General features: G+C 43.8%; 11 protein-coding genes across 11 annotated transcripts; 4 read left to right on the top strand and 7 right to left on the bottom strand.

Annotated features, from left to right (window-relative positions):
• Positions 1-79: 79 nt before the first annotated feature.
• On the bottom strand, positions 80-1364 carry O0I10_004546 (uncharacterized protein; the record flags this gene model as incomplete). The annotated part of the gene is made up of 5 exons (XM_058484605.1): positions 80-319; positions 383-767; positions 819-965; positions 1024-1202; positions 1257-1364. 5 exons carry the CDS (start codon positions 1362-1364, stop codon positions 80-82), a joined length of 1059 nt encoding a protein of 352 aa, XP_058344482.1.
• Positions 1365-1395: 31 nt separating this feature from the next.
• On the bottom strand, positions 1396-2343 carry O0I10_004545 (uncharacterized protein; the record flags this gene model as incomplete). The annotated part of the gene is made up of 1 exon (XM_058484604.1): positions 1396-2343. One exon carries the CDS (start codon positions 2341-2343, stop codon positions 1396-1398), a length of 948 nt encoding a protein of 315 aa, XP_058344481.1.
• Positions 2344-2885: 542 nt separating this feature from the next.
• Positions 2886-5187, top strand: O0I10_004544 (uncharacterized protein; the record flags this gene model as incomplete). The annotated part of the gene is made up of 9 exons (XM_058484603.1): positions 2886-2898; positions 2954-2992; positions 3060-3142; positions 3200-3581; positions 3651-4142; positions 4204-4325; positions 4389-4622; positions 4707-4771; positions 4842-5187. The coding sequence occupies 9 exons, from the start codon at positions 2886-2888 to the stop codon at positions 5185-5187; spliced, it is 1776 nt and encodes a 591-aa protein (XP_058344480.1).
• A 241-nt stretch (positions 5188-5428) lies between these two features.
• O0I10_004543 (uncharacterized protein) lies at positions 5429-5668 on the top strand (the record flags this gene model as incomplete). Its single annotated transcript, XM_058484602.1, has 1 exon — positions 5429-5668. One exon carries the CDS (start codon positions 5429-5431, stop codon positions 5666-5668), a length of 240 nt encoding a protein of 79 aa, XP_058344479.1.
• A 1312-nt stretch (positions 5669-6980) lies between these two features.
• On the top strand, positions 6981-8548 carry O0I10_004542 (uncharacterized protein; the record flags this gene model as incomplete). Its single annotated transcript, XM_058484601.1, has 7 exons — positions 6981-7089; positions 7158-7289; positions 7383-7599; positions 7659-7776; positions 7848-8191; positions 8257-8368; positions 8426-8548. The coding sequence occupies 7 exons, from the start codon at positions 6981-6983 to the stop codon at positions 8546-8548; spliced, it is 1155 nt and encodes a 384-aa protein (XP_058344478.1).
• A 366-nt stretch (positions 8549-8914) lies between these two features.
• On the bottom strand, positions 8915-10058 carry O0I10_004541 (uncharacterized protein; the record flags this gene model as incomplete). Its single annotated transcript, XM_058484600.1, has 4 exons — positions 8915-9642; positions 9702-9775; positions 9848-9942; positions 9999-10058. The coding sequence occupies 4 exons, from the start codon at positions 10056-10058 to the stop codon at positions 8915-8917; spliced, it is 957 nt and encodes a 318-aa protein (XP_058344477.1).
• Positions 10059-10866: 808 nt separating this feature from the next.
• O0I10_004540 (uncharacterized protein) lies at positions 10867-12242 on the top strand (the record flags this gene model as incomplete). Its single annotated transcript, XM_058484599.1, has 4 exons — positions 10867-10986; positions 11080-11383; positions 11449-11756; positions 11823-12242. The coding sequence occupies 4 exons, from the start codon at positions 10867-10869 to the stop codon at positions 12240-12242; spliced, it is 1152 nt and encodes a 383-aa protein (XP_058344476.1).
• Positions 12243-12457: 215 nt separating this feature from the next.
• On the bottom strand, positions 12458-13822 carry O0I10_004539 (uncharacterized protein; the record flags this gene model as incomplete). The annotated part of the gene is made up of 2 exons (XM_058484598.1): positions 12458-13050; positions 13117-13822. 2 exons carry the CDS (start codon positions 13820-13822, stop codon positions 12458-12460), a joined length of 1299 nt encoding a protein of 432 aa, XP_058344475.1.
• A 471-nt stretch (positions 13823-14293) lies between these two features.
• O0I10_004538 (uncharacterized protein) lies at positions 14294-15987 on the bottom strand (the record flags this gene model as incomplete). The annotated part of the gene is made up of 6 exons (XM_058484597.1): positions 14294-14736; positions 14802-15012; positions 15081-15235; positions 15293-15520; positions 15590-15625; positions 15690-15987. The coding sequence occupies 6 exons, from the start codon at positions 15985-15987 to the stop codon at positions 14294-14296; spliced, it is 1371 nt and encodes a 456-aa protein (XP_058344474.1).
• A 581-nt stretch (positions 15988-16568) lies between these two features.
• On the bottom strand, positions 16569-17149 carry O0I10_004537 (uncharacterized protein; the record flags this gene model as incomplete). The annotated part of the gene is made up of 3 exons (XM_058484596.1): positions 16569-16731; positions 16844-17034; positions 17132-17149. 3 exons carry the CDS (start codon positions 17147-17149, stop codon positions 16569-16571), a joined length of 372 nt encoding a protein of 123 aa, XP_058344473.1.
• Positions 17150-19160: 2011 nt separating this feature from the next.
• Positions 19161-21090, bottom strand: O0I10_004536 (uncharacterized protein; the record flags this gene model as incomplete). The annotated part of the gene is made up of 3 exons (XM_058484595.1): positions 19161-19717; positions 19793-20266; positions 20424-21090. 3 exons carry the CDS (start codon positions 21088-21090, stop codon positions 19161-19163), a joined length of 1698 nt encoding a protein of 565 aa, XP_058344472.1.
• Between the last annotated feature and the right edge of the window lie 666 nt (positions 21091-21756).

The following is a 21756-nucleotide window of genomic DNA, read 5'->3' as shown; positions in this document are numbered from 1 at the left end:
ATAAGATACAAGGGTAGAATGCTCTTTCATATTACAATGCATGTCTATAGAATAGGAGATCTATGGTCTATGTATCTTCTTAGCTATTCCCCATGACACCTGCTTTCTGCATCTTCTTATCATGTCCTCTCTTGCGATTATGATTTCCAAAACGGGCCTTGTTCTTGTCCTTGTACGCCCTTTGCTTTGTCTCATCTTGACCAGCCGCCCGCTTCTCTTGTAATTGCTTGTGTTGAGCTTCTTTTAATGACTTGCCATCCACCTTTTTTTGTTGTCCATCAAAGAGCATATACTTGTCCAAAATTCGTTGTCGTCGTGGCTATAGTAAAAATAAAGAGCATTACGAAATGATGTCATGGAATTTGCATTAACAAAGACTTACGCTACGATCCAGCATGATGGCCCATCCTTCAAGTTGCTCGTCGCTCATACCAGTGATCCTTCGCAATTCTGCACGTGCCTTTGACCTCCGTACGGCAGATGATCGATTGAATACATCACGATTGTCGACATAGGTATGGATAAGCGTGCTTTCAAATGCGACTCCGGGATCTTCAGCACCAGGTTGCTTCTTTTTGCTACCCTTGACCTTGTCGACAGCTGAATCATCTTCATCATCCATGCCAACCGTTCCAGGTGCTTCATTGATACCATCATATGTGTCGTCGTACTCGTCATCATACATATCGTAAACTCGTTGTATAACATTGGCCTTTTCCTCTTGGATGAAGCTCTTGTCATTGAGCAATGATTCGGTTGTACCACGACTACATGAAACCAGTGAGGATCTCTTTCTCTTTCTTTCTCTCCCTCCTTACCTTTTCTTTCCAATATGCATTTTGCTTAAATCCACCCTGGCACTTTCAGATAAAAGATCAAATTCATCATTGTCGAAAATGTTGCGTCGACCTTCCAGGATGCTTTTCTTTGCTGTATCTGATTGATCAAATGTATCCATTGGAAGACTATGTCACATGTATAAGTCAAACCTCTTCCTTTGAACGCCATATTCAAAACACTTACTCTGCTAACGAGCGATCCATCTCTGCAAGTTTGGGTGGTAGGTTGTCTTCCAAAAGTTGCATAATAACCGTCTCCACATCATCGTTGTACTCCAACAAGCACGCCTTAATGAATCCTTGTCCCAAATCAGGAAATAGATCTTGGATCTGTGATATTTTGGCGACTTCTTCCAAGGATGGCTGTAAATAGGGAGTGAGCAAAGGTAATCATCCTATCCTTCATCATGAACTTACTTCAGCAGAGATCGAAGACGTAGCTGGTTGCAGCTTCCTTTGACGTTGTTTTTGGAGCTTGTCCTTCCACGTTTCAGAGGCGGTATTCATGTCACGCACCTGCTCCATTGAGAGTTGAAGAAATTCTATCCGATCCTCATCAGTAAAGTACATACGTTAAGGCTTGTATAGATGTATGCTGAGAATCATGTCGCACAAAAACACATAAAAAAGGATATCCATTGAAGCATTCCTTGTTGATATCACCAAGAGTATTGCTGACTGAACATTCGATCTGCCAATCCATGACCAGAGGACCATCAATAAAAGCATGATACGTAGTGTCGAGATGACTCTTTTCAATCCATCCCAGCAATCGTTTGGAGAATTCGTCAATGACATTGCCATCTTTGGCATAACGTATAGGATCGAAGTACAAGCAATCCACCGCGTAGTTGAGGATGTTGACGAGAGCGCGTTTGATGAGATATAAAGTGGGTCCCGAATCATTCTTCCTTTTCAATGTTGGATAGCAATGGAATAAAGCATCGATGATTCCTTCGTGTGGTGCAGTGTCAATGCACGCTGATGTGAGTGCTTCCAATAATCGTACAACGACGTATACACGTTGATCATGATCAGGATTGATATCGTCGCTTGATTGTAATGTCGTTAAGCAACCCAACAATGCTGTAAAGGAGGATCGCACAGCATCTTCCAAACGGGGATCAGCCTTGAGCAACGCTGCAAAGATGGTACGCACTTGCTCGGGGTTTGCTTCTTGATACGAGACAGCAAAGCTGGATAGCCGATCGATCGTCAACAATGCACCGCCTTTTGCTTTCAGTTGACTAGCACGATAAAAGATAAAAAAGACGCGTTTCGAGACCTCCCGATCGACACTGTGGCCGTCCATTTGTGCATTGAGAACAGCCGACACAAAGTCATGCAAGCTGGTGTTTTCTTGGATGGCGTGCAAAAAGTCATCGTCAGACGTGTTGTCGAGTAGAGCTGTCAGCTGCGAGCACCATGCATCTCGAGCAACTTGATACAAATCAGCTGGAATCGTGTCGTTGTTGGCGGGTACAAAGGGTATAAGTGTAAGCATATGTCTATGTCTAGCGGGGTGGAGGAGGAGGAGGAAGTACATTTGATCAACCAAGTCGCTCTCTATAAATGCCGTAGACAGCTGCTGCTGCGGCGCCAGGACGATACCGCAGCAATTACAAAGTAGTAGGACATTTGTAACACTTGCAATTAAAAGCATTTCCAGTATCATTCAATACATCTTGTCGCGTTTCTTTATTATGGATGAGAGAAGAGGTTCTTGTGGTATACTTCATTTGCAGTGATGGATGAAAAAAGTTGGGTAGACTCGAGGGAGGAAATGTGTGCAAATTGAAACATCGATGATGATGACCATCATTACAGGACGTGAATGGATAAAGCAACATGCCTACTGTAAAGGGCTAACCCTCTGCTGGTACAAATACAAATGATACTTTACTTCATTGACAACAGTGGTAAGCATGAGGGTGATGCTCGCCGATTCATTGTGCATTTAGAAACACCGATACAAGCAATCAAAGCTTATGCGGAGAGGAAAAGGCTTTTTTTTTACTCTTCTTTATTACAACAACACATATCTCAATGGGCGCCATTGGTAGGCAACAACGGGTTGAATGAGATCAAGACTATTGTAACACGACTCTATACAGGAAAAAAGAAATCTCGCGATGCTCGGCTCCACGGCCCAAGTATGTAATGGATCACACCTTTGCGATCAAACGATCAGGGATCGCTGACCTGTTTTCTTTCAACTAGAACTGAAGAAGGATCCTGGACTCCCCAATCTCTCTCACTTTAAGCAAAAACAACAAAACAAGGAAGAAGAGAAGAGGAAACGAGTATGTTGGATGTCGATACGATAGAGGTGTATGTGATGTATTAAGATACGCTTTTAGATGGCAGCAGCTAGAGACCAGCAATCCAAAGCACGACAACTCCTTCAAAACAAGAACCGACAATTCACCAACCACACATCATTATTGGACATGGTCAAGAATGCCGAGCAAAGAAGCCAGGCCTTTGACACGCAGCAAGCTGAACAACAACAACAACACGATGGATTCAGCAAAGACATGAAGGATGCTGCATTGAGTGGCGAGAAGGATAACTCAAGGAAGGCTTATTTCCGTGAATTTCGAAAGGTGCTTGAGAATGCGGATGTTGTCCTGGAAATTTTGGATGCGCGGGATCCACTTGGTACTCGCACACGCCATGTTGAACGCATGATCATCGATAGTGGTCTCAACAAGAAGGTGATTCTTATTTTGAATAAGATCGGTATGTAGCCCACTTGGCCTACGTGTACGTGTATGTGTATGGGATCTTCTAATACAAGCCTTTACAAAGATTTGGTTCCCAAAGAGAACATTGAACAATGGCTCAAGTATCTACGCAACGAGTATCCCGCCATCGCTTTCAAGTCTTCAACACAATCTCAGCGTAAACACCTGGGTCGATCGAATGTGTCAACGGATGTTGCAAGCGAGCAAATGCTCAACACATCAGAATGTCTTGGTGCCGAGAACTTGATGGCCTTGTTGAAGAATTATTGTCGTAGTGCGCATATCAAGACATCCATTACAGTTGGCATTATCGGTTATCCCAATGTTGGCAAATCATCTGTTATCAACTCATTAGCACGATCCAAAGTATGTGGTGTTGGATCCACACCGGGCTTCACCAAGGTGGCACAGCAAATCACGCTTGACAAGAATATCAAATTATTGGATTGCCCGGGTATCGTGTTTGCATCACACGGTCAAGATGGTCAAAGCGATGCTGAGATTGCATTGAGGAATTGTATCAAGGTCGAATTGTTGGAGGATCCAATCACACCGGGTAAAGTATTGGGAGATTTCGGAATCAAAAGGAACCATGCATGACTAATTTTTCTCCATAGTGGAAGTGATTGTGTCAAAAATCCCGACCCAACAGCTGATGACCATGTATGACGTGGGTTGGTTCAATAACGCACATGAATTCTTGGTCTTGTTGGCACAGCAACGAGGAAAGCTGAAAAAGGTACATTCAATGGCATGAACATGGATAACAACAAGGTTACTAACATAGACGCTTTGCTTATAGGGAGGTATTTCCGATATCCAGCTGGTGGCTCGTGCAGTGCTTCAAGATTGGAACAGTGGCAAGATTCCATTTTATACCCTCCCACCTGCGAACAAGCAAACACGCGACTTTGGCAGTGCGATTGTTTCATCGTGGGGTCAAGAATTTAATATTAATGAGCTTCAAGCTGCCGATCAATCGATCCTTGGTGGTCTGCGGGGAGCTGCTGATTTTGGCAATAATGCAGTTGTGATGGTAAGTTTACACTATTTATGTGGGGTGATCGGGAACACACAAGTGGTGTGATTTTGTATACTAATGCATCATCTGCTATTTTAGCAATCCACGGATGCTGATATGATGGACGTTGGTGATACTATGATTGATGCAGCTGCTGCAACAGAGTATGTATTTGGTGGATGAGTCAATGGGAAAGTATACAGGATCCGATTGACATGTGCATCTTTATTTTAGGAATTCCATGATTGAGGATGACTCCAACGAGGTACAAGCAGCAAGGCAAAATGGATCAAACATTGTTGTGGATGCCATGCGTTTCAAGAAGAAAGGAACCGGACCTAATCAAAAGCAGCAGCTCTTCTCTCAAGCCGAAGAAGAATTGATGAACAGCTTACAACGCAACCAACAATTAGCCAAGGAACAAAAGTTGATGGCAAAGCGAGCTCGTAAATTGCAAGGGGGTGGTCAAAATGCCTTTGAAGAGGACTCAATGATGATGGGCGATGATGACAATATGATGATGAATATGCCTAGTGCTCCTCCATCAGACATCCTTCCTGACGAGGACGAGGATTTGTAATATTAAGTAATCTTATCATAGAAATAAAGAGATAATTTTCTATTCTTGACATAATTCTATTGGTCCAGGTGAATCGAAAAACGGCGATTACCAAAACAGGGTAACCTCTTTCTGGATGCCCCTTTACCCGTGCCGATACCATATAAAAAGGTGGGGAGGGCACGGTGAAAGCCGTTCCGCATTCCAATTTTCTTCTTTTCCACTTTCTCTTCACTCGCTTTCACACACACACACACACACAATGTTTTCCACAGTCATGAACGGTATTCGCATGCAACTCAAGCGTGCAGAAGCACCACGTCACTCCACCAAGAACAAGGCAAATGAATCCTTTGAAGAATCTGACTTTGCTATGGCCAGTGCTATTCATATCAGCGCAGCAGGAAGAGGACATCAACAACGACCCACAGCTTTTGGTATCTCACGAGATTCGACCGACGACTTTATTCAAAAGGACCTCATTTCATCCTCATGGTACTAGACGGTGTTATTATCAAAGACGTACTCTACCCTATATTGTTACCCTGCTTTTGTCGTCTCTGTTATATCATTGACCATGTAAATACCACCTAAAACCGCCCTATCCTATTTCCGACGCGTTTCAACCCGTTGTTTCGTTTTTCTTTATTCACCAAGCATTATTCAACTTCATTGTATATATCATCTTTTCTAATATAAACATTCTTTGCATTATCGATATCGAATACCCAATGCCAAGAAACTGCATCTTCTCCTTGGGATAATGTAGGGGGGAGGGGAGAGAGAAAGCGCAGGAGGAGGAGGAGGAGCATCGTAAAATGCACAAGCTTTTGGTAAACGAACAAAGTTTACCTGGGGGAGAGAGTAAAAAGTAATGCGTATCATTCAGGGCCACTTGCATAAGTAACAATCATCAACATGGGAAATTCCAGAATGGGCTACCCCTGATAAAGTGCATGCATGTGTATATGTGTAATGTCAATTGAATTAGCTCATCACCATGTGTCGCATGTTTGGGAGAGCTGGGCGGGCAAACGTAAAAGGTCGGAGAAGGAAAACGAACCACAGAGATGATCTCATTTCCCAATGCGACTTGCGTTGCACATAAAGTACGTATATAAAAGACACGCACATACCAACCCAACATGATGTGCGTGGGTAGAGGAATATCATAGTAACTTATGCTAGTTCCATTTCATGTTACATCCTTGAAAAAATGAGGCGATGTATTCAACTACCCAACACGGTAATGAAAGAACAACAACAATGTGCCCTGTATGCATCTGCTGCTGGGTCCTTCATTGTCACAGATTATTGCAGTGCCCTTTTTTTTTTAAAATCAAAAGCAACCGAATGAATGCCGGTATGTTCATTATGCGTTGTTGTTGAGCTATAGCTTTCAATCATCGCATAGTTTATTATGATTTAGGATGTAACAAAGTCATTTACAAGTGGGCAGAGGGAGGTAAAGGTCATTGTAGTATGGAAAGATAAAGAGGGTACATGCGTCTTTGTTGTAGATGGTGTGAAGGGAAAAGAGAAACAAAGGCTTTATTCTCCTTAATATGAGTTGCATGACAACCATGGAGATACAGTATTCGAGATAATCTCAAGGGCTAGGTTACACATGGTTTGATGGCATTCATCAATAGTTGGACCTCTTTAAGATATACATCTTGCTGCTGTGCTTCGTTGGATTTCCTTTTTTTTCCTTCTTGTACCACTCCTTAAGGCACACACACCCAAACCCTCTCTCTCTCTCTTTCTCTCTTTCTCTGTCTTTTTCTCTTTCTCGTCTTTCCTTCTCTTATCTAATGGCTCCTGTCACCGTTTCTTCATCGGGTATTGGCGTTGCTCATTTGCCCAACCAACGGCACAAAATTGTCACCAACCGTGGTGCAAAGTTCACCGTCATGGTGTGTGGTGAGTACTCCTTCATCTCGATAACAATCTCGCTCCATTCAGGCTAACATTCGAGTCTTTTATTGAAGGCGAATCGGGTGTTGGCAAGACCACTTTTATCAATACACTCTTTACAACGTCCATCAAGTCATACAAGAATCCTGCAAAGCGCCATGAGAAGCAGCTCGATCGTACTGTCGAGATTGAGATTACCAAAGCAGGTATGTGTTTTGACAAGGAGATATGGGATTCAATGAGGGTGGTGATGATCTATCGGGATATCGCTTGTGGCTGACAACACCGTCCCCTTATAGAGTTGGAGGAACAGATGTTCAAGGTCAAGCTCAATGTGATTGATACGCCCGGCTTTGGTGATTATGTCAACAACTACGATAGCTGGTTGCCTGTGGTCGAGTTCATTGATGATCAGCATGAGAACTATATGCGTCAAGAGCAACAACCAAGTCGTCAAGGTGTCATCGATATGCGTGTGCATGCTTGCCTTTACTTTATCCGACCCAATGGCCATGGGTAAGTTGTCGCATTACAAGAGGAATGAAATCAAGGTTTATTTACACTTTATCTAATAGGTTGAAGCCTTTGGATATCGAGATTATGAAGCGTCTAGGATCCCGTGTCAACTTGATTCCTGTCATTGCCAAGGCAGATACCCTTACTCCCAATGACCTTGCGCAATTCAAGCAACGTGTAAGTCCCAAAGCCTATTTCTTCTATATAGGATGTTCAATGATTAATCAAGTTCTCTCTCTCGTATAAAGATTCTAGAGACGATCGAAGCACAAAACATCCGCGTCTACTCGTGCCCCATTGAGAGTGATGAAGAAGATGTGACTACCCGAAACAAGGATATCATGTCAGCCATGCCATTTTCCATCATTGGATCCACGCAGCAAGTCAACACGCCTGATGGTCGTCAAGTGTTGGGTCGTCAATATTCATGGGGTGTGGCCGAAGTGGAGAATGAAGATCATTGCGACTTTAAAAAGTTACGCAACCTGTTGATCCGCAACCATATGCTTGATTTGATTTCCACGACCGAAGAGATTCACTATGAAAACTATCGTCAACAACAAATGGCTTCTCGCAAGTTTGGTGAACCAAAGTATGTCATGGATGCAGGCTCATACATTGCTTTTTTTACTCACATCACCTTTTTCTTGTTTCAAGGGTGAAGAAATACGAGAACCCCAAGCATCGTGAGAAGGAAGACTTGCTTCGTAAGCAATTCACAGAGCAAGTTAAGGCTGAAGAAAACCGTTTCCGTCAATGGGAGCAGCAGGTAAATTACAGGATGGACATAGCAAAAGAGGAGCCGATGCTGACAACATTCATATAGTTGGTGTCCGAACGTGACCGATTGAATAAGGATTTGGAAGATCAACATGCACGAATCAAAGCCCTTGAAGCCGAACTTGAGCAAATCTATCACCTTCAGAGCCGTGGTACCTTGAGAAGGTAGATCAGCCTCTCTCTCTTTCTGAACCATCATGAACCCAGGAGTACGATTACGTTTTTCTTTGGTGAACATCATTACATTTCTTATAATTCTATATCCTCCAGCCTTTTCTTTCAGTGATTGACAACACAAAAAGAGATAATATTTGAATCAAACTTATATTGGGAATCCAAGGTGGTGATGGTGATGGTGGTGGTGGTGGTGCGTGTGTTGAATGTATTATGCGGTTGATCTATGTACAAGCTCTGGTGGGAGATGTGAGTGGTGTGTGGGAATCAAAAACGGATTTGCTAGTAGTGGGGTAAGAGGGGAGGTGTAGAAAATAATAGGAGGAGATGGCGTTGTGTGTGGCAAAAGAAGATAGAATGTCTAGGGCAATTGTAAAACACGATCGACATTCTTCTCCCGGGTATCATTGTTGTAAAGGCGATATTGGATGTAGATTGTTAAATCAAAAACAAGAGTACCGGCACTGCCGATGATGTATGGCACCGATTCAATCAAGGATTGACGAGTTTGATGAGGGTTCGTGAATACGCCAAGAGTGTAAGTGAAATTGCCTGCAGCTGCACACATGAACAGGGCCATGGCAAGTCCTTCAACCGATTGACGTTTGTAATTCTTGAGGATCTGTGGGGCCCTTGAACTTAGGTACAAGCAGGTGCATAGCCAAGCAAAGAAACGACCCATCCACAAGGTATCGGCATCTTGTGACAATAACGATAAATCTGCCCCATCGATTGTGTCGTGTGATGCTACCATGGTGGTCGTGAGCGTAACGGATTGCTCAGGTGATGCCATTCGGGTGAGTGTGACAAGGAGACCAGCCATGAGCAAGGTGCGTGATGACGAGGCTACAGAGCCGTATCTGGCAATGTCCGTAGTACCATCATCAGCCGTTGTCTTCTTCAAGAGTTGCTCTTTGTCCATTTTCAAAGTAGGGTTGAACCATTGACGTAAGCGGTTATCCGGATATTTGACGTAGTAAAGCCATTGGAAGCATAATAGGGTATCGATGAAGATAAAGTAAATGGATAGGTACACTTGAAAGTTAAGCTGACCGGTATATATGCAACCAATGAAGTTGGCCACATCGCCTGCAATAAACTCGATTAGGCAATTTGCTTTCCATTGTCCTTGTCCTTTTGATTCTTACCGGATAACCAAACGGTGAGGAAAGAAAAGGAGAGCGATTCGGCATCTTGATATCTATAATTCTTGATGACTTGACTAGGTAGGCAAACATAGTAGGTTGCATGATGAGTGTTGACGTTCTTTTAATACCAATGGTAATTCACTTACGGCATCTGTGCATTCAACCAGCAAAGGATGGATATATAGCCAAGCGCCCAACTAAAGCAATCTTGCCAGCCATAGACGCAATCACCAAAAATTGTCTAAAAGGAAATGAGTATGCTGGTGATTACAAAGGCAGCTGCATAATTGATCATACATGAATCCATCGTATGTATTCGACGCCTTCAAAAGTAGCTGGACAAGATTCGATTGACATTGATAGGGTAAATGAGAGAGGGGAAAAAAGAAAGAGGAAAGAAAGGAAAAGAAGTATAAGAAAAAAAGAAGCAAGGAGTGAGCAGGTGCGAGGAAATATATAAATTGTAGATGGGAAGGCAGTGTGATGGCTATGCATAGGCAAGTCCGACGTAGATAATCTTTACGTACTCCCAAAAAGGCAGGATCCATCAACTGATTGCAGGAAAAGGGGTTTATGGAAAACGTGGTTCAATCCGAGTCATGCCTTGATCTAAGTGACACCAAGTGAGATGTGCTGTGGAGCACTCATTATTGTTGCCGATGACTCGTCCCTTCCTTGTTTCACTCTTTTTGCTTACTTTACCCATTCCTATTCCATATAAGATCAAGTGCAAACATTTACGAGTCTAGCGACTCTTGAAATTAGAAATGCACCGAGGTAAGATAATGGATTAAGTGGATCACATCGTGCATGTTGCAATGGTGCCAAGGGAAAAATCATGCTTGATGCGTCCCAACAATAATGAGAATAGCAAACAAATAGCGGTGAAACAACCAATAGCGTCTTGCGGGTAAATGCCGTAAAGTGTGTGTGTATGTGTGTCGGGATGTGAAAAAGCACAAGCGCACGTTCACCATTAAAAGACATTTTTGATCGCCTGGGAGCATTAAACACTATTCGTCCGGCATTCGGTCGATCGTGAGAAAATACCTCATAGTGGCTGGTCCTGAAGTGAGGAAAAAAAAAGACAGCACAATTGATGATAAGAGGCGTCTCTCTCTCTTTCTTTCTTTTCATTTCCTATCTCAATCGCACTTTTGTTATCATGTCTCCTGCAAGCACTACAGCCCGCGTGTACGATATCACTAGTGATACCGCTACATTGCCCACGGATGAGATGTTTGAGGTCATGAAAATGGCATCTCGTGGTGATGATGTGTTCCAGGTATGAACAATGCAACAAAGGATCATTGCCCTGATTTTTTTTTCGCACGCTTAACATACCATATGACGAATCATTTCATTGACGACCATGTAGGCTGATGACGATGTCAAGGCGCTTGAAGCGTACATGGCTGATCTATTGGGTCATGAAGCTGCTTTGTTTTGCGTTAGCGGCACTATGTCCAACCAACTTGGCTTACGTACCATCTTAACACAGCCCCCTCATTCCGTGTTGAGTGATGCTCGAGCACACATCCATGTTCATGAGTGTGGTGGTCTCAGCTATCATTCACAAGCTAGCGTGACTCCTGTAATGCCAAAGAATGGTATTCATTTGACGGCTGAAGACGTTCGTGCCGCCATTGTCACTGATGAACTTTGCGGTGCTCCCACCAAAGGTAAAACAAAACATTGATTTGTCATCGTCCCTAATGGCTGACATAATACGTACACGTATCACTAGTGATTGGTCTTGAAAACACATTAAATGGCATGGTGATGCCTATTGAAGAGATCAAACGTATTCGTCAAGTCGCTGATGAGTTTGGCCTATTGATGCATTTGGATGGTGCTCGTCTTTGGAATGCAAGTGCCGCTTCGGGCGTTCCATTGAAGGAGTACGGCAAGCTTTTTGACACCGTGTCTGTTTGCCTTTCCAAGGGTGCTGGTGCACCTATTGGTTCCATTCTTGCTTGTAACAAGGAACGTATTCGCAAAGCTCGTCACTTACGCAAATTGATGGGTGGTGGATGGCGTCAAGCTGGTTCGTTGGTATGCTCGCACACACATGATATGGATACACATTCTTGGTAGATTAGCTTACAAAGTTCATCATAGGCTGCCGCAGCACGTCATTGTATCGATACTGTTGTTCCCACCCTGCCACAAACACACGCTTTAGCCTCGCGTCTTGCCAAGCATTTGCAATCACTGGGTATCAACTTGGTGTTGCCTTGCCACACCAACATGTTGTTCATTGATGTTTCACCAGTCGGCCTCACAATCGACACGCTAGCTGCCGAGCTTATCAAGAAAAACATCAAGATTAGTGCCACACCGGGCGCAACCGTTTCTCGCATTGTGCTGCATTACCAAATCCCCGCTGAAGTAATTCAAGACTTTATGGATGTCGCTACACAAGTTGTCAAGGAGCATGGCAAACCAGTGACCACATCTATCAAAGATGGCATCGCTGCATCCAACAATGGTCACCCTGTGCCAAACTTGGCAGCTGCTTATCCTTCCGGAAACAATTAGATTCCGTGGTCTCCCGCTCACAATCATTTTTTGTACTACTCAAAATCTATAGCCATTTTCATCACCCATACGCATACGCAAAACATCATCACACCTTATCCCCAGTATATCACTTTTATCATGAAAAAAGCTTTTTCTTGCTTTGGTTGTTCTTTACTTTACATTCACATCGATACCAGTAAGGGTCCCATTACATGATATAAAAAAGGGCGGGTTTATTCCACCAATGACACTGTGGCAAGCATCACGTTGTACAAAAGAGTTCCCCACGCATCTAAAGGTCCGGGCATACAATAACGTAAGCAATCTTGACCACCAATATGACCATCGGGTCTTAATTCCATGATTGCACCGAGATCCACAAATAAGCCACCTGCAGCTTCGATAATAACGCGTGCTATGGCATTGCGCCGCGCTATTTCGCTCCATCCATAGGGTAGTCGCCTCCGCTCAATGTCCGTTAATGGCCGATCCAGTGGTATAATAGCGTCGTCGCAGTAAGGATGACCATGATACGATGACGTATAGATCACCAAGGCGTTGGGTTTGTGCTCTCGTAATGTGGCCAACGTATCCACAAGTTGTTGCATAAATGAATCATCATCGTCATCTGCTACAGTTGCCGCATTGAGAATGTAAACATCGTATTCGCGTAGCATAAACTTGTGCATGAAGGGTGCCAGCACCACCGAAGCTGAAGGATGTCCATGATCGTGCGAATCAACCATCTCTTTGTTGTTGGCAAGGATATCATTGCGATAATAGCGTAATGTTGCTGGAGGATGTGGTTCTTGACATATAGTATGGGCTAATAATATGGATGCATCAGTATCAGATGCTTGTGATCTTTGTTGATATGGATAATCCTACTCACGTTTGCATCCCATCTCACCATAGCATACACTGGGGCCATCACGTAAGATGTCGAGGAGTAACTCATGGATCTGATACTGCACAAGATCACCAACAACCATGATATTCCTTCCATCCAGCAACTCGCACCATTTGTCACGATCCAAATCCTCAGCTATCAATGGATGCTCTTGTTCAGGTTGCCATCGATACCGTACTGCATCACGTATGTCGCTGTTGCTGTGTGTGGCGTAAAAGTGATGATCACATGTACTGTAATACTCATCTTGGATGTGCCGTATCGTAGCTATATTGTCACTGTTGTTGTAGATCCATCGTCCACCACCACCACCATCATGTTCTCCTTTCTTTGCCACACGCGTCCACCCATCGATCGTTGCACGTAGTGTTGCCACATCAACATGTGTTCCTGGTACTTTATCCTTGAACCTGTCTCCAAACGTCCTGTCCGCTAACGCTCGTGCTGCATCGATCCAGTATTCTTGTAGCTTTTGACGTTCGCTGGTAGTCGCATTTGCTGACAACAATGGAGACACCATTGCTCGATGGGCGTGTTTGTACCAAGGTAGATCGTGATGCTCATTTGCTGGATTGGCGATTGAGATAGGGAGCAAGCCACGATTGGTGATTGTGCAAGTGAAGAGCACCAACAGGACCATAGAAACCAGCACCACCACTGATAGACGAAGCAACAACGAACTTGACATCGCCATGTGATGAAATAGTAGCAGCGAGAAACGAAAGGATGTACTTGTAGTAGTTGATCCCCCCCCTTCTCTAGTTGAAGAATAAAAAGGATGATCACGCTAAAAGTGTGTAGATGACTGTGGCCCCAGGTCATTTATGCTGCTGAATGATGTACGTGTGCTGATGTTGTGCATCATCGAATGGCGTTGGATTGTGCTACCCAAGCCTTAATTGATCTCATTTATATTGTTTGTTGTGGCTTCTTCACTTGGCTTTAACATTAACCAGAGAGGGAAAAGGATAAAAGTTTCTTTGAATAACCCAAAAAGGGAACATGTTCTGTCAATGCATTAACAATGTCGGTGTGTAGGGCAATCATGGAAAATCAGGAATCTTCTCTACACAAAAGAGATCGACATGGAGGAGGCGTTGTGCAACCTATTCCAAACCCAATATGCGGATCTCTCTTATATACACACGTATCCATGCTATCAAAAATCAGGAAAGTGATGGCGATGAGGATCATCTGCAGGTGCACCATAGCGTTCGGTTGCCTCGGGATATTTATCAAAATGACTCGTGTCGCCATTGCCGCGGATGTGCGGGATATAAGGTGCCCGGATTTGTCGACTCGCCACAAGATCAAAATCCACCGCTGTAAACCATGGATGTCGTTTGACATCCTCAGCGCCACTCTTGAGGTTGCCATAGCGACGCGTCAAATCCGATGTCAACAACCTTGCCAACAAGTCTTTGGCATTAGGATCAAAGTAACTTGGCCATCGAATCTTGCCATGCATGATCTTTTCATAGAGTTTTAAATGGTCGTCGTCATAAAAAGGTGGATACCCTGCCAGCATTTCATAAATCAGCACACCTAGACTCCACCAATCAACCGATTTTCCATAGCCTTTGGATTGAATAATCTCAGGTGCTGTTAAAGTGGTTGTTGTTGCCATCAGCATCCTATTATTATCTTCGTTGCTCATATCAACATACCCAAGTAATCCGGTGTACCACATAGCGTCCATGTCACGTTGTCAGGTATAAGCTTGGCAAATCCAAAATCAGCGATGCGTATGTGACCATTGGAATCCAATAGTAGGTTCTCAGGCTTAAGGTCGCGGTACACAATCCTCCTGCTATGCAGGTACTCGAGAGCCAGTATCACCTCCGCTGCATAAAACTTGGCCACATGATCCGGAAACCGCTGGTATGATACACAAAGCAATGACTTTAGTACATTACGTATGTAGCACATAGGTATGTACATCTCACCTTGCTCTTTCTCAATACACTGAAAAGCTCACCACCAGGCACATAATCCATGACCATGTACAGGTTGCTATCATCTTGAAAAGTCCCCCACAGGTTGACCAAAAATGGATTGGCCACTCCTTCAAGGATGTGTTTTTCATTGTTTGTATGCTCCACTATCATACACTATCAGTTTCCATAAAAGTCCACGTTCCCCCATTTCTCATTCCTACCTTGCTTCAATCGCACCACCTCGGTTTTTTTCAACACCTTGATAGCATAGTAGCGTGCATTATGACGCGACTGAGCCAAATGCACACGTCCAAAAGAACCTGTCCCAAGTGTGCGTAGCAAATTGAAATCGCTCAACTGGAGACGTGGCCGATTCTTTCGTTGGGATACGATGTCTTGATCATATTCTTGGTATTTCTTCTGTAGCCGAGAGCGTTTATACTGGGCTTCTACAAATGTAGCCATGGATAAGGACATGGGAGATTCAATGTATGCATGTATGTAACTAGCACCCTTACCTTGATGTTCCATTGATTGCTGTGCGCTAGCGTGTTCTACAATAGGCCTTCATATAAGGATTTGGATTACGCTTGTATGTCTTCTTTCAAGAGAGGATACCTGAAGGCGTCTTGGATAGACGACTACTAAGCCATGACGATAAAGATGAATCATTGCTATGGTCATCAGGTGTAGCAACGTGGTTTGTGCTTGTTGATGTGGTCGATAGCACTTGGTGGTGGTCGATAGCAGTCGATGGTTCTGATGTATGACGAAAGTACCCTCCGTCACTATAAGGGTTGCTGTGTCGAGTATTACGCTCGATAGTGGTTGCAGGCGATGGATCGGATGGTATCTGTTGTGGTGTATGGCTGCCACCTATCCTTGCTTTGTCTATGATTCTATTGAAAAATGACATGCTCGGAAAGAGAAAGTTATTGGCAAGGGTTCTGTGCATGATAATTACGACCCAATGTTATAATAATTTCAACCCCCCTGGGGTCTTCCATAATAATGATGTTTCTTGTTTGACTTTTTCGAGACACTACCTCTACCCGACGCCAACATACACGGAGCTCATTTATCCTCATTACGTTAAGAGTAGTAAGATGCTCATCCCATCGTGCTCAAAACGGGTTGTCCACTGTCACAAAGAAGTATCTTTATAATGCTTGTCACCCTCGCCCCATTTGCACAGCTGACAACTTTGCCAAGCAAAAGTCATTTGTTGTAAACAACCATATCCCTTTCCACATTGTAACCCATATCACCATTGCCAATCATGCCATCCAATGATTATATCCGATACTCCCATTTTATGCGCTTGAATCACGAGCAGGCAAGAGAACATTTGATAATGTGCATGCAAACGCATGAATCGATTTTTTTGATCGGGATGGGGTGATTAATATTGAGTGTGTTGCGATGTTGATGAGAAAAGAAGCTCCTCGACCTTGAGAATGGACTGGGGAATAGGGACATTTGGGGGGCAAGATTGGTTTACAGCTCATCAAATTGGCGTGCAAGCTCATCCAATTCGGCCTTGGCAGTCTTGTACTTTTCCTGCAACTCCTCGTGCAATTGTTCCTTCTCACTGAGCTCTTGTTCAAGGTTGGAGACATTACGTTCAGCTTCCTCGGCCTTGAGATCAGCTTCGTTGAACCTATTGTTCATATGCAATCAGCATCATACTTCCACACACACAGAGCTCTACTCGATACAACCACACAACACACATACACAACCACCCCCCCTTGTTTATCCCATTGACTTACTTTCCAGAGGTTTCCCTGAGCTTGTTCTCGGTCTTCTCAAGCTGTTCCTCGAGATTCTTGACGCGAATTTGAAGGGACAAAAGTTCGTGGTCCTTGGAGGTGTGCTCTGACTCAAGTTGCTTGACCTTCACATCGAGCTCATCGGCGTGGGCATTGGCTTCGTCAGCTTCAGCGCGAAGGTTAGCGAGTTTCTAAAGTGAGACAAAGTAAATAGGTACACGTTGTCGTGCAATGTAGAGTTTAGTATACGATAGCATTGAGGTCAAATAAAAGGACGTGAAACGGTACCTCTTTGAATTTCTCCATGATGAAAGTAGTAGTGCAGATGAAAAGAGATGAAAAAGGGGAAAGCTGTGTATGCTCGGCGCAGTTATCGTGGTTGTGCGTCGTCGTCGGTTACGTGCACACCCATTTCTTTTTCAGTCTTGCCTCGTGGCCTATAGCCAATAGAATCTATGGCTTCACACCGCGTTTGAAAGCCCACTCATCTTCCTCTCTGCTCGTTTTCTGCTCAACTTGCCCCTGGCTCTTCTCCCCGTCAAGAATGCACATGCACCACGCGGTAGAACCTTTTACTCTTTTAATGCTGAGATACCGATGCATCTTAATTCTTCTACTATTTTCTCCCCCAAAATCCATCATCCTTCTCTCTCTCTCTCTCTCTCCTGGTCGATAAGAAAAATAGTTCCAACGCCAAGATAATAAAGCAGCTGATACTCATCGCGCCTCAACATGTGAACAGCATTTGTCTTACCCGAGTAGAGCATCGAATGCTGGATCTATGATGAATGCCTCCATGTTTTTTCAACTCAGCAGACAAGATCCTTAAAATCAATCAACCAGGAGAAGACTTTATTGATCGTCGGATGATGTATGTATACATAGAGAGAGAGCTGGGTTGAAAATGTCTCATTGTGGACCATGCAAACGTAAACTACAACAATGATGCCAGCTACGAGAATAATGTTGCCAAGATAATGATGGCACATGTGCTCTTTAAAGCGAAGAAAAGCTAGCTGCATTATGATCCTATTATAACGCAAATGGAAAACGTTAAAGGTTGAGAGTATAATAAGACTTGGTCTCATTACGTTATTGTTGCATTTGTTAAGAAGAGGCAGATTCGCATGGGTTGTACCACCATCAGGGTGCTTGGCAATGTTGTTAGATAAAGGATACAAGGTCTATCATCCAAACCACTGATGCGGCTCAAGGACATTCGCTATGGATCTACAACACTCGGCCATTCGTGTAGTACCACAATAAAAGCTGTGAGCACCTAATGCCAAGAAAAGTGTCATGTTGTAATAGATGCATGTACATACAAAACGCACCTATTGATGTGTTTGTTTTATCCCGCTCTTGTGTTGTCAAGATGATGTGAGAGGGCCTTGATGTCGTTGCACATGAGGGTAATTTGTAACAGGAGCAACACGATGACGATAACAGGAAATCCCGCGTATAATAACAACATGCATGATATTTTTAGTGCGTCTCGAGGCATACGAATATCGTAGATCATACGTAATATTATTGTTTGGAAAAGAAGGGGGATGCGCTTGTGGCGTGTCCTTTTCTGAACAAGCCGAAAAACAAGCTTATACTACTACTACGTAGATGTGTTTTGACTTTTTTTCCCTCCCCCTGGCCTAATTCCTTGCTACTCAACTCCTGCATATTAAACTGCCAAAGCGAAAGAAAAGCAGATGATTTTTGCTCATAAAATGATGATGTGCACAGTAAAGTTGCATGACAATCTGCAGACATGTACTAGCACCCACATGTGTGTGTACAAAGAAATGTCGCACCAAATGACAGGTCACCACCATCAAGTGGGAAAGCACCACCGCCATCCATAACCCTCACCATGTGCAAGAGTGATCCATTTGTTTCATGGATATACAACAAACCGCCTATCCGAAAAAGCCATTTCCGATACTACATATGCACGAATGCTCCAATTGCCAAGCTGCATATCGTTTCCCCAGATATGCAAACACCTATTGCATGCAGTTACATCACGTTGTGCTGCATCGAAATGGGATCAACTTTGTCATTTATGTTGTGTCCAAAAAGCACAAAGATTGTTATATTGTTGGGCTTGATTTATAGTACAAACGAGGGGGTGATGATGAACGTTGAAAAGGATGTTACATATACAACATTAAGTTAGAATACATGGGTTGAAGGATGATGACAGGAGGCTTTTGTAAAATGAAAAATGTGGGTTGAGTGTATAAGATGTGTAGGGCCTTGGATGGCATAAAAGTGGTTGGATAAGGTTGTAGTGGGTGTGTGTGTGTGTCGTATACTGGGTTTATGCCACCTTGAGCAATTGGGTGGAACAACCAGGTGATGATTTTCTGGAAGTTGAAGGTGATGGTGGTGGTGGTGAAACGGATGCTCTCATCCGTTGTTTTCGGCGTTCCTTTTCAGCAACATAGCCAGGTGGTTCAGAGGTCATGATGACAAGATTGCCGCGCTCGTTTGTGCAACTTGATGCCTCCTGAACATGATGCACATGGTGAGCACCAGGGGTGTCGATTGTACATACATCAATATTCTTGACCCAAGCGTCATTGTTAAGGATAGCCTTGACCGATGGCCTTCTTGAAGGATCGAGCTCAAGCAAAGATGCCATGATGGAACGTGTCTCACGTGGCAACATACGAAGGATGCGAAATTGCTGTTGTGTAGGATTGGTTGCAAAAGCACGAAAAGCAGGATTCGACATACGTGGCACTTGCCATGGAAAACGTTGAATGATCATGCAAAAGAGGATGATGCCACACGACCAAACATCTGATTTTACAGGGTCGTAGGTTGTTTGGGTGTACTGTTCTGGAGCAATGTATGGTTCAGAGCCATAGATACCTGGTGATGAAGATGATAAGCATAGATCTGGTGTGTGAGACAAAGATCTTATATGCAATGGATCATGCCACATACCTTTGGAGCGAACGGTGGTTTTTTCAAAAGGATACTTGAATACGCATGAGCATCCAAAATCAATGATCTTGAGTATGCCTTGGTGGTCAAGAACAAGATTATCAAGCTTGAGGTCACGATGAGCAATGCCCATGCTGTGGAGGTATTCGAGACCTTGTAACATTTGGCGCCAACAGCAACCAATTTCCTCACGAGACATCATGCCACTCATGACAATGTTGAACATGTCGTTGGGTGCATACTCCATGATCTCGTAAAAATTGGGCCCATCTTGAATGATATCGAGTGTTTGAATCACATTGGGATGCTGCAGGGTCGACCCAATGCAGAATTCGGCCGTTACTTTTTTGATGTAATCCTTGTCGGATTCATGTGGAAGCTGTTTACGGAATTGCTTAACTGCCACAGGTTTGCTATCGGCCGACCGATGTATCAACCGTACACAACCACCGGCACCTTTACCAATATAGCGGCCTGTATAATGGATTGCATAAAAAAGTAATACGAGCAAATTAGTTCAGGGTCCAACCACAAAATGCCTCAAAATCGCTCCCCCATTTCTCTCGCTATGAGGGATTTTTTTTCTGCCACAGCAAATCATGCACAATGAAACAAGAGAAATCCAACATACCCCAGCGACCATAACGACCTTCAATGTCATGACGAAATTGGTTGCCAATGACATCCGCCTCCAAAACTCGTCCATGGCAACCACTATCGTTGCTGCTTGAAGGTGCATTGATAGTAGTAGGGCTATTATCAGAGACAAAAAAGCGTCGTAGATCAGACCAGCCCAAGAAGGAATCCTTGGAATCAGTAGCGAGATGGTGGAAATGGGTGCGTTGATATTCTTCATCGTACTCTGGCTTTTTGAATACGAATTGTGCTGGCAAATTTGAGCATGCTGAGCGATGAAGCAATTGGGGTCTTTGATAATGAGCTTGTTGTGGCATTGGTGTTGGGATAACGGGTGAATGGCGAGGATGAGGAACAGATGAAGGAGCAGTGGATGGTTGCGAAAATGATGAAGACGATGTAGATGATGATGTTGAAGATGAAGCAGTGGATGATGTTGGTGGCGATGTTGGTTTTACAGCAGCAGGATAAGCATGTTTTGACCGAGATGAGCCGACTTTTTGGAGCAATCTTGTGAGATCAGCCATATCTTTTGAAGAATTGGATCCATGGCTTGAGTGCAAGGCATTGGTATGGGTGACAACAGCTGGGGAGAGAAGTGGGCTTGATGGAAGCGAACGCTCGGGCGAAGCAATGTCGTGCTGCAGCAACAAGGAATGCATGAGTGTATGCAGATGGAAATAGTGAGAAGGAATAAAGAGAAAGAAAGATGGGAAAGCGATTTGGTTGCAAGAGTGAAGGGAAAAAAGGAGGGAAGAGAAAAGGAAATTTTCTGAGATGTTCTTTTATAAAGATGGTGTGTGTGTGAACAAGTAAAGCAGTGTGTCCCTTGTCAAGACAACAGAAGATCATCAACGGTGGATTCATCATCACGCGGTCGTCCTTAAAAGGGACATATTAAGCGAGTCGTCTGTCAGTGAAAAGCATCCAAATATTTGTTCATCACGTCCATGATGTTTGATGCGACAGATGCCACCCAAGTAGCAGGAACAATGAACTCAACATGATTACTTGATCTAGCCCCGTTCTTCACATATCCACGTGCACCCTGCCTGAGTACATTGTGGCGCCTTTTTTATGCTCTTATGAATGCACCATTATCATCACCCCGCCTCCTTTTCATTATTGTTATCATCGCATGATGTACGTCTCGAGGATGGAGGTATTTTATGAGTGGTGCGTGTATAGTATGCTGCTGCTGCTGCTGCTGCTGCTAAATAAAGAACTTGGATGTGCAAGAGTACGCATGCACATGTTGTGTAGTGTTGTGTTGTGTGTGGCACCAAAGGGAAAAAGAGAGGCAGGGACTTGCTGCTACAATCACGGAG

Source organism: Lichtheimia ornata, assembly GCF_029851405.1.
Source record: "Lichtheimia ornata isolate CBS 291.66 chromosome Unknown scaffold00017, whole genome shotgun sequence".
In the NCBI taxonomy this organism is placed as follows: Eukaryota; Fungi; Mucoromycota; class Mucoromycetes; order Mucorales; family Lichtheimiaceae; genus Lichtheimia; species Lichtheimia ornata.
The sequence above is the reverse complement of the archived record's forward strand: the minus strand, read 5'-3'. Positions and strand labels throughout refer to the sequence as shown.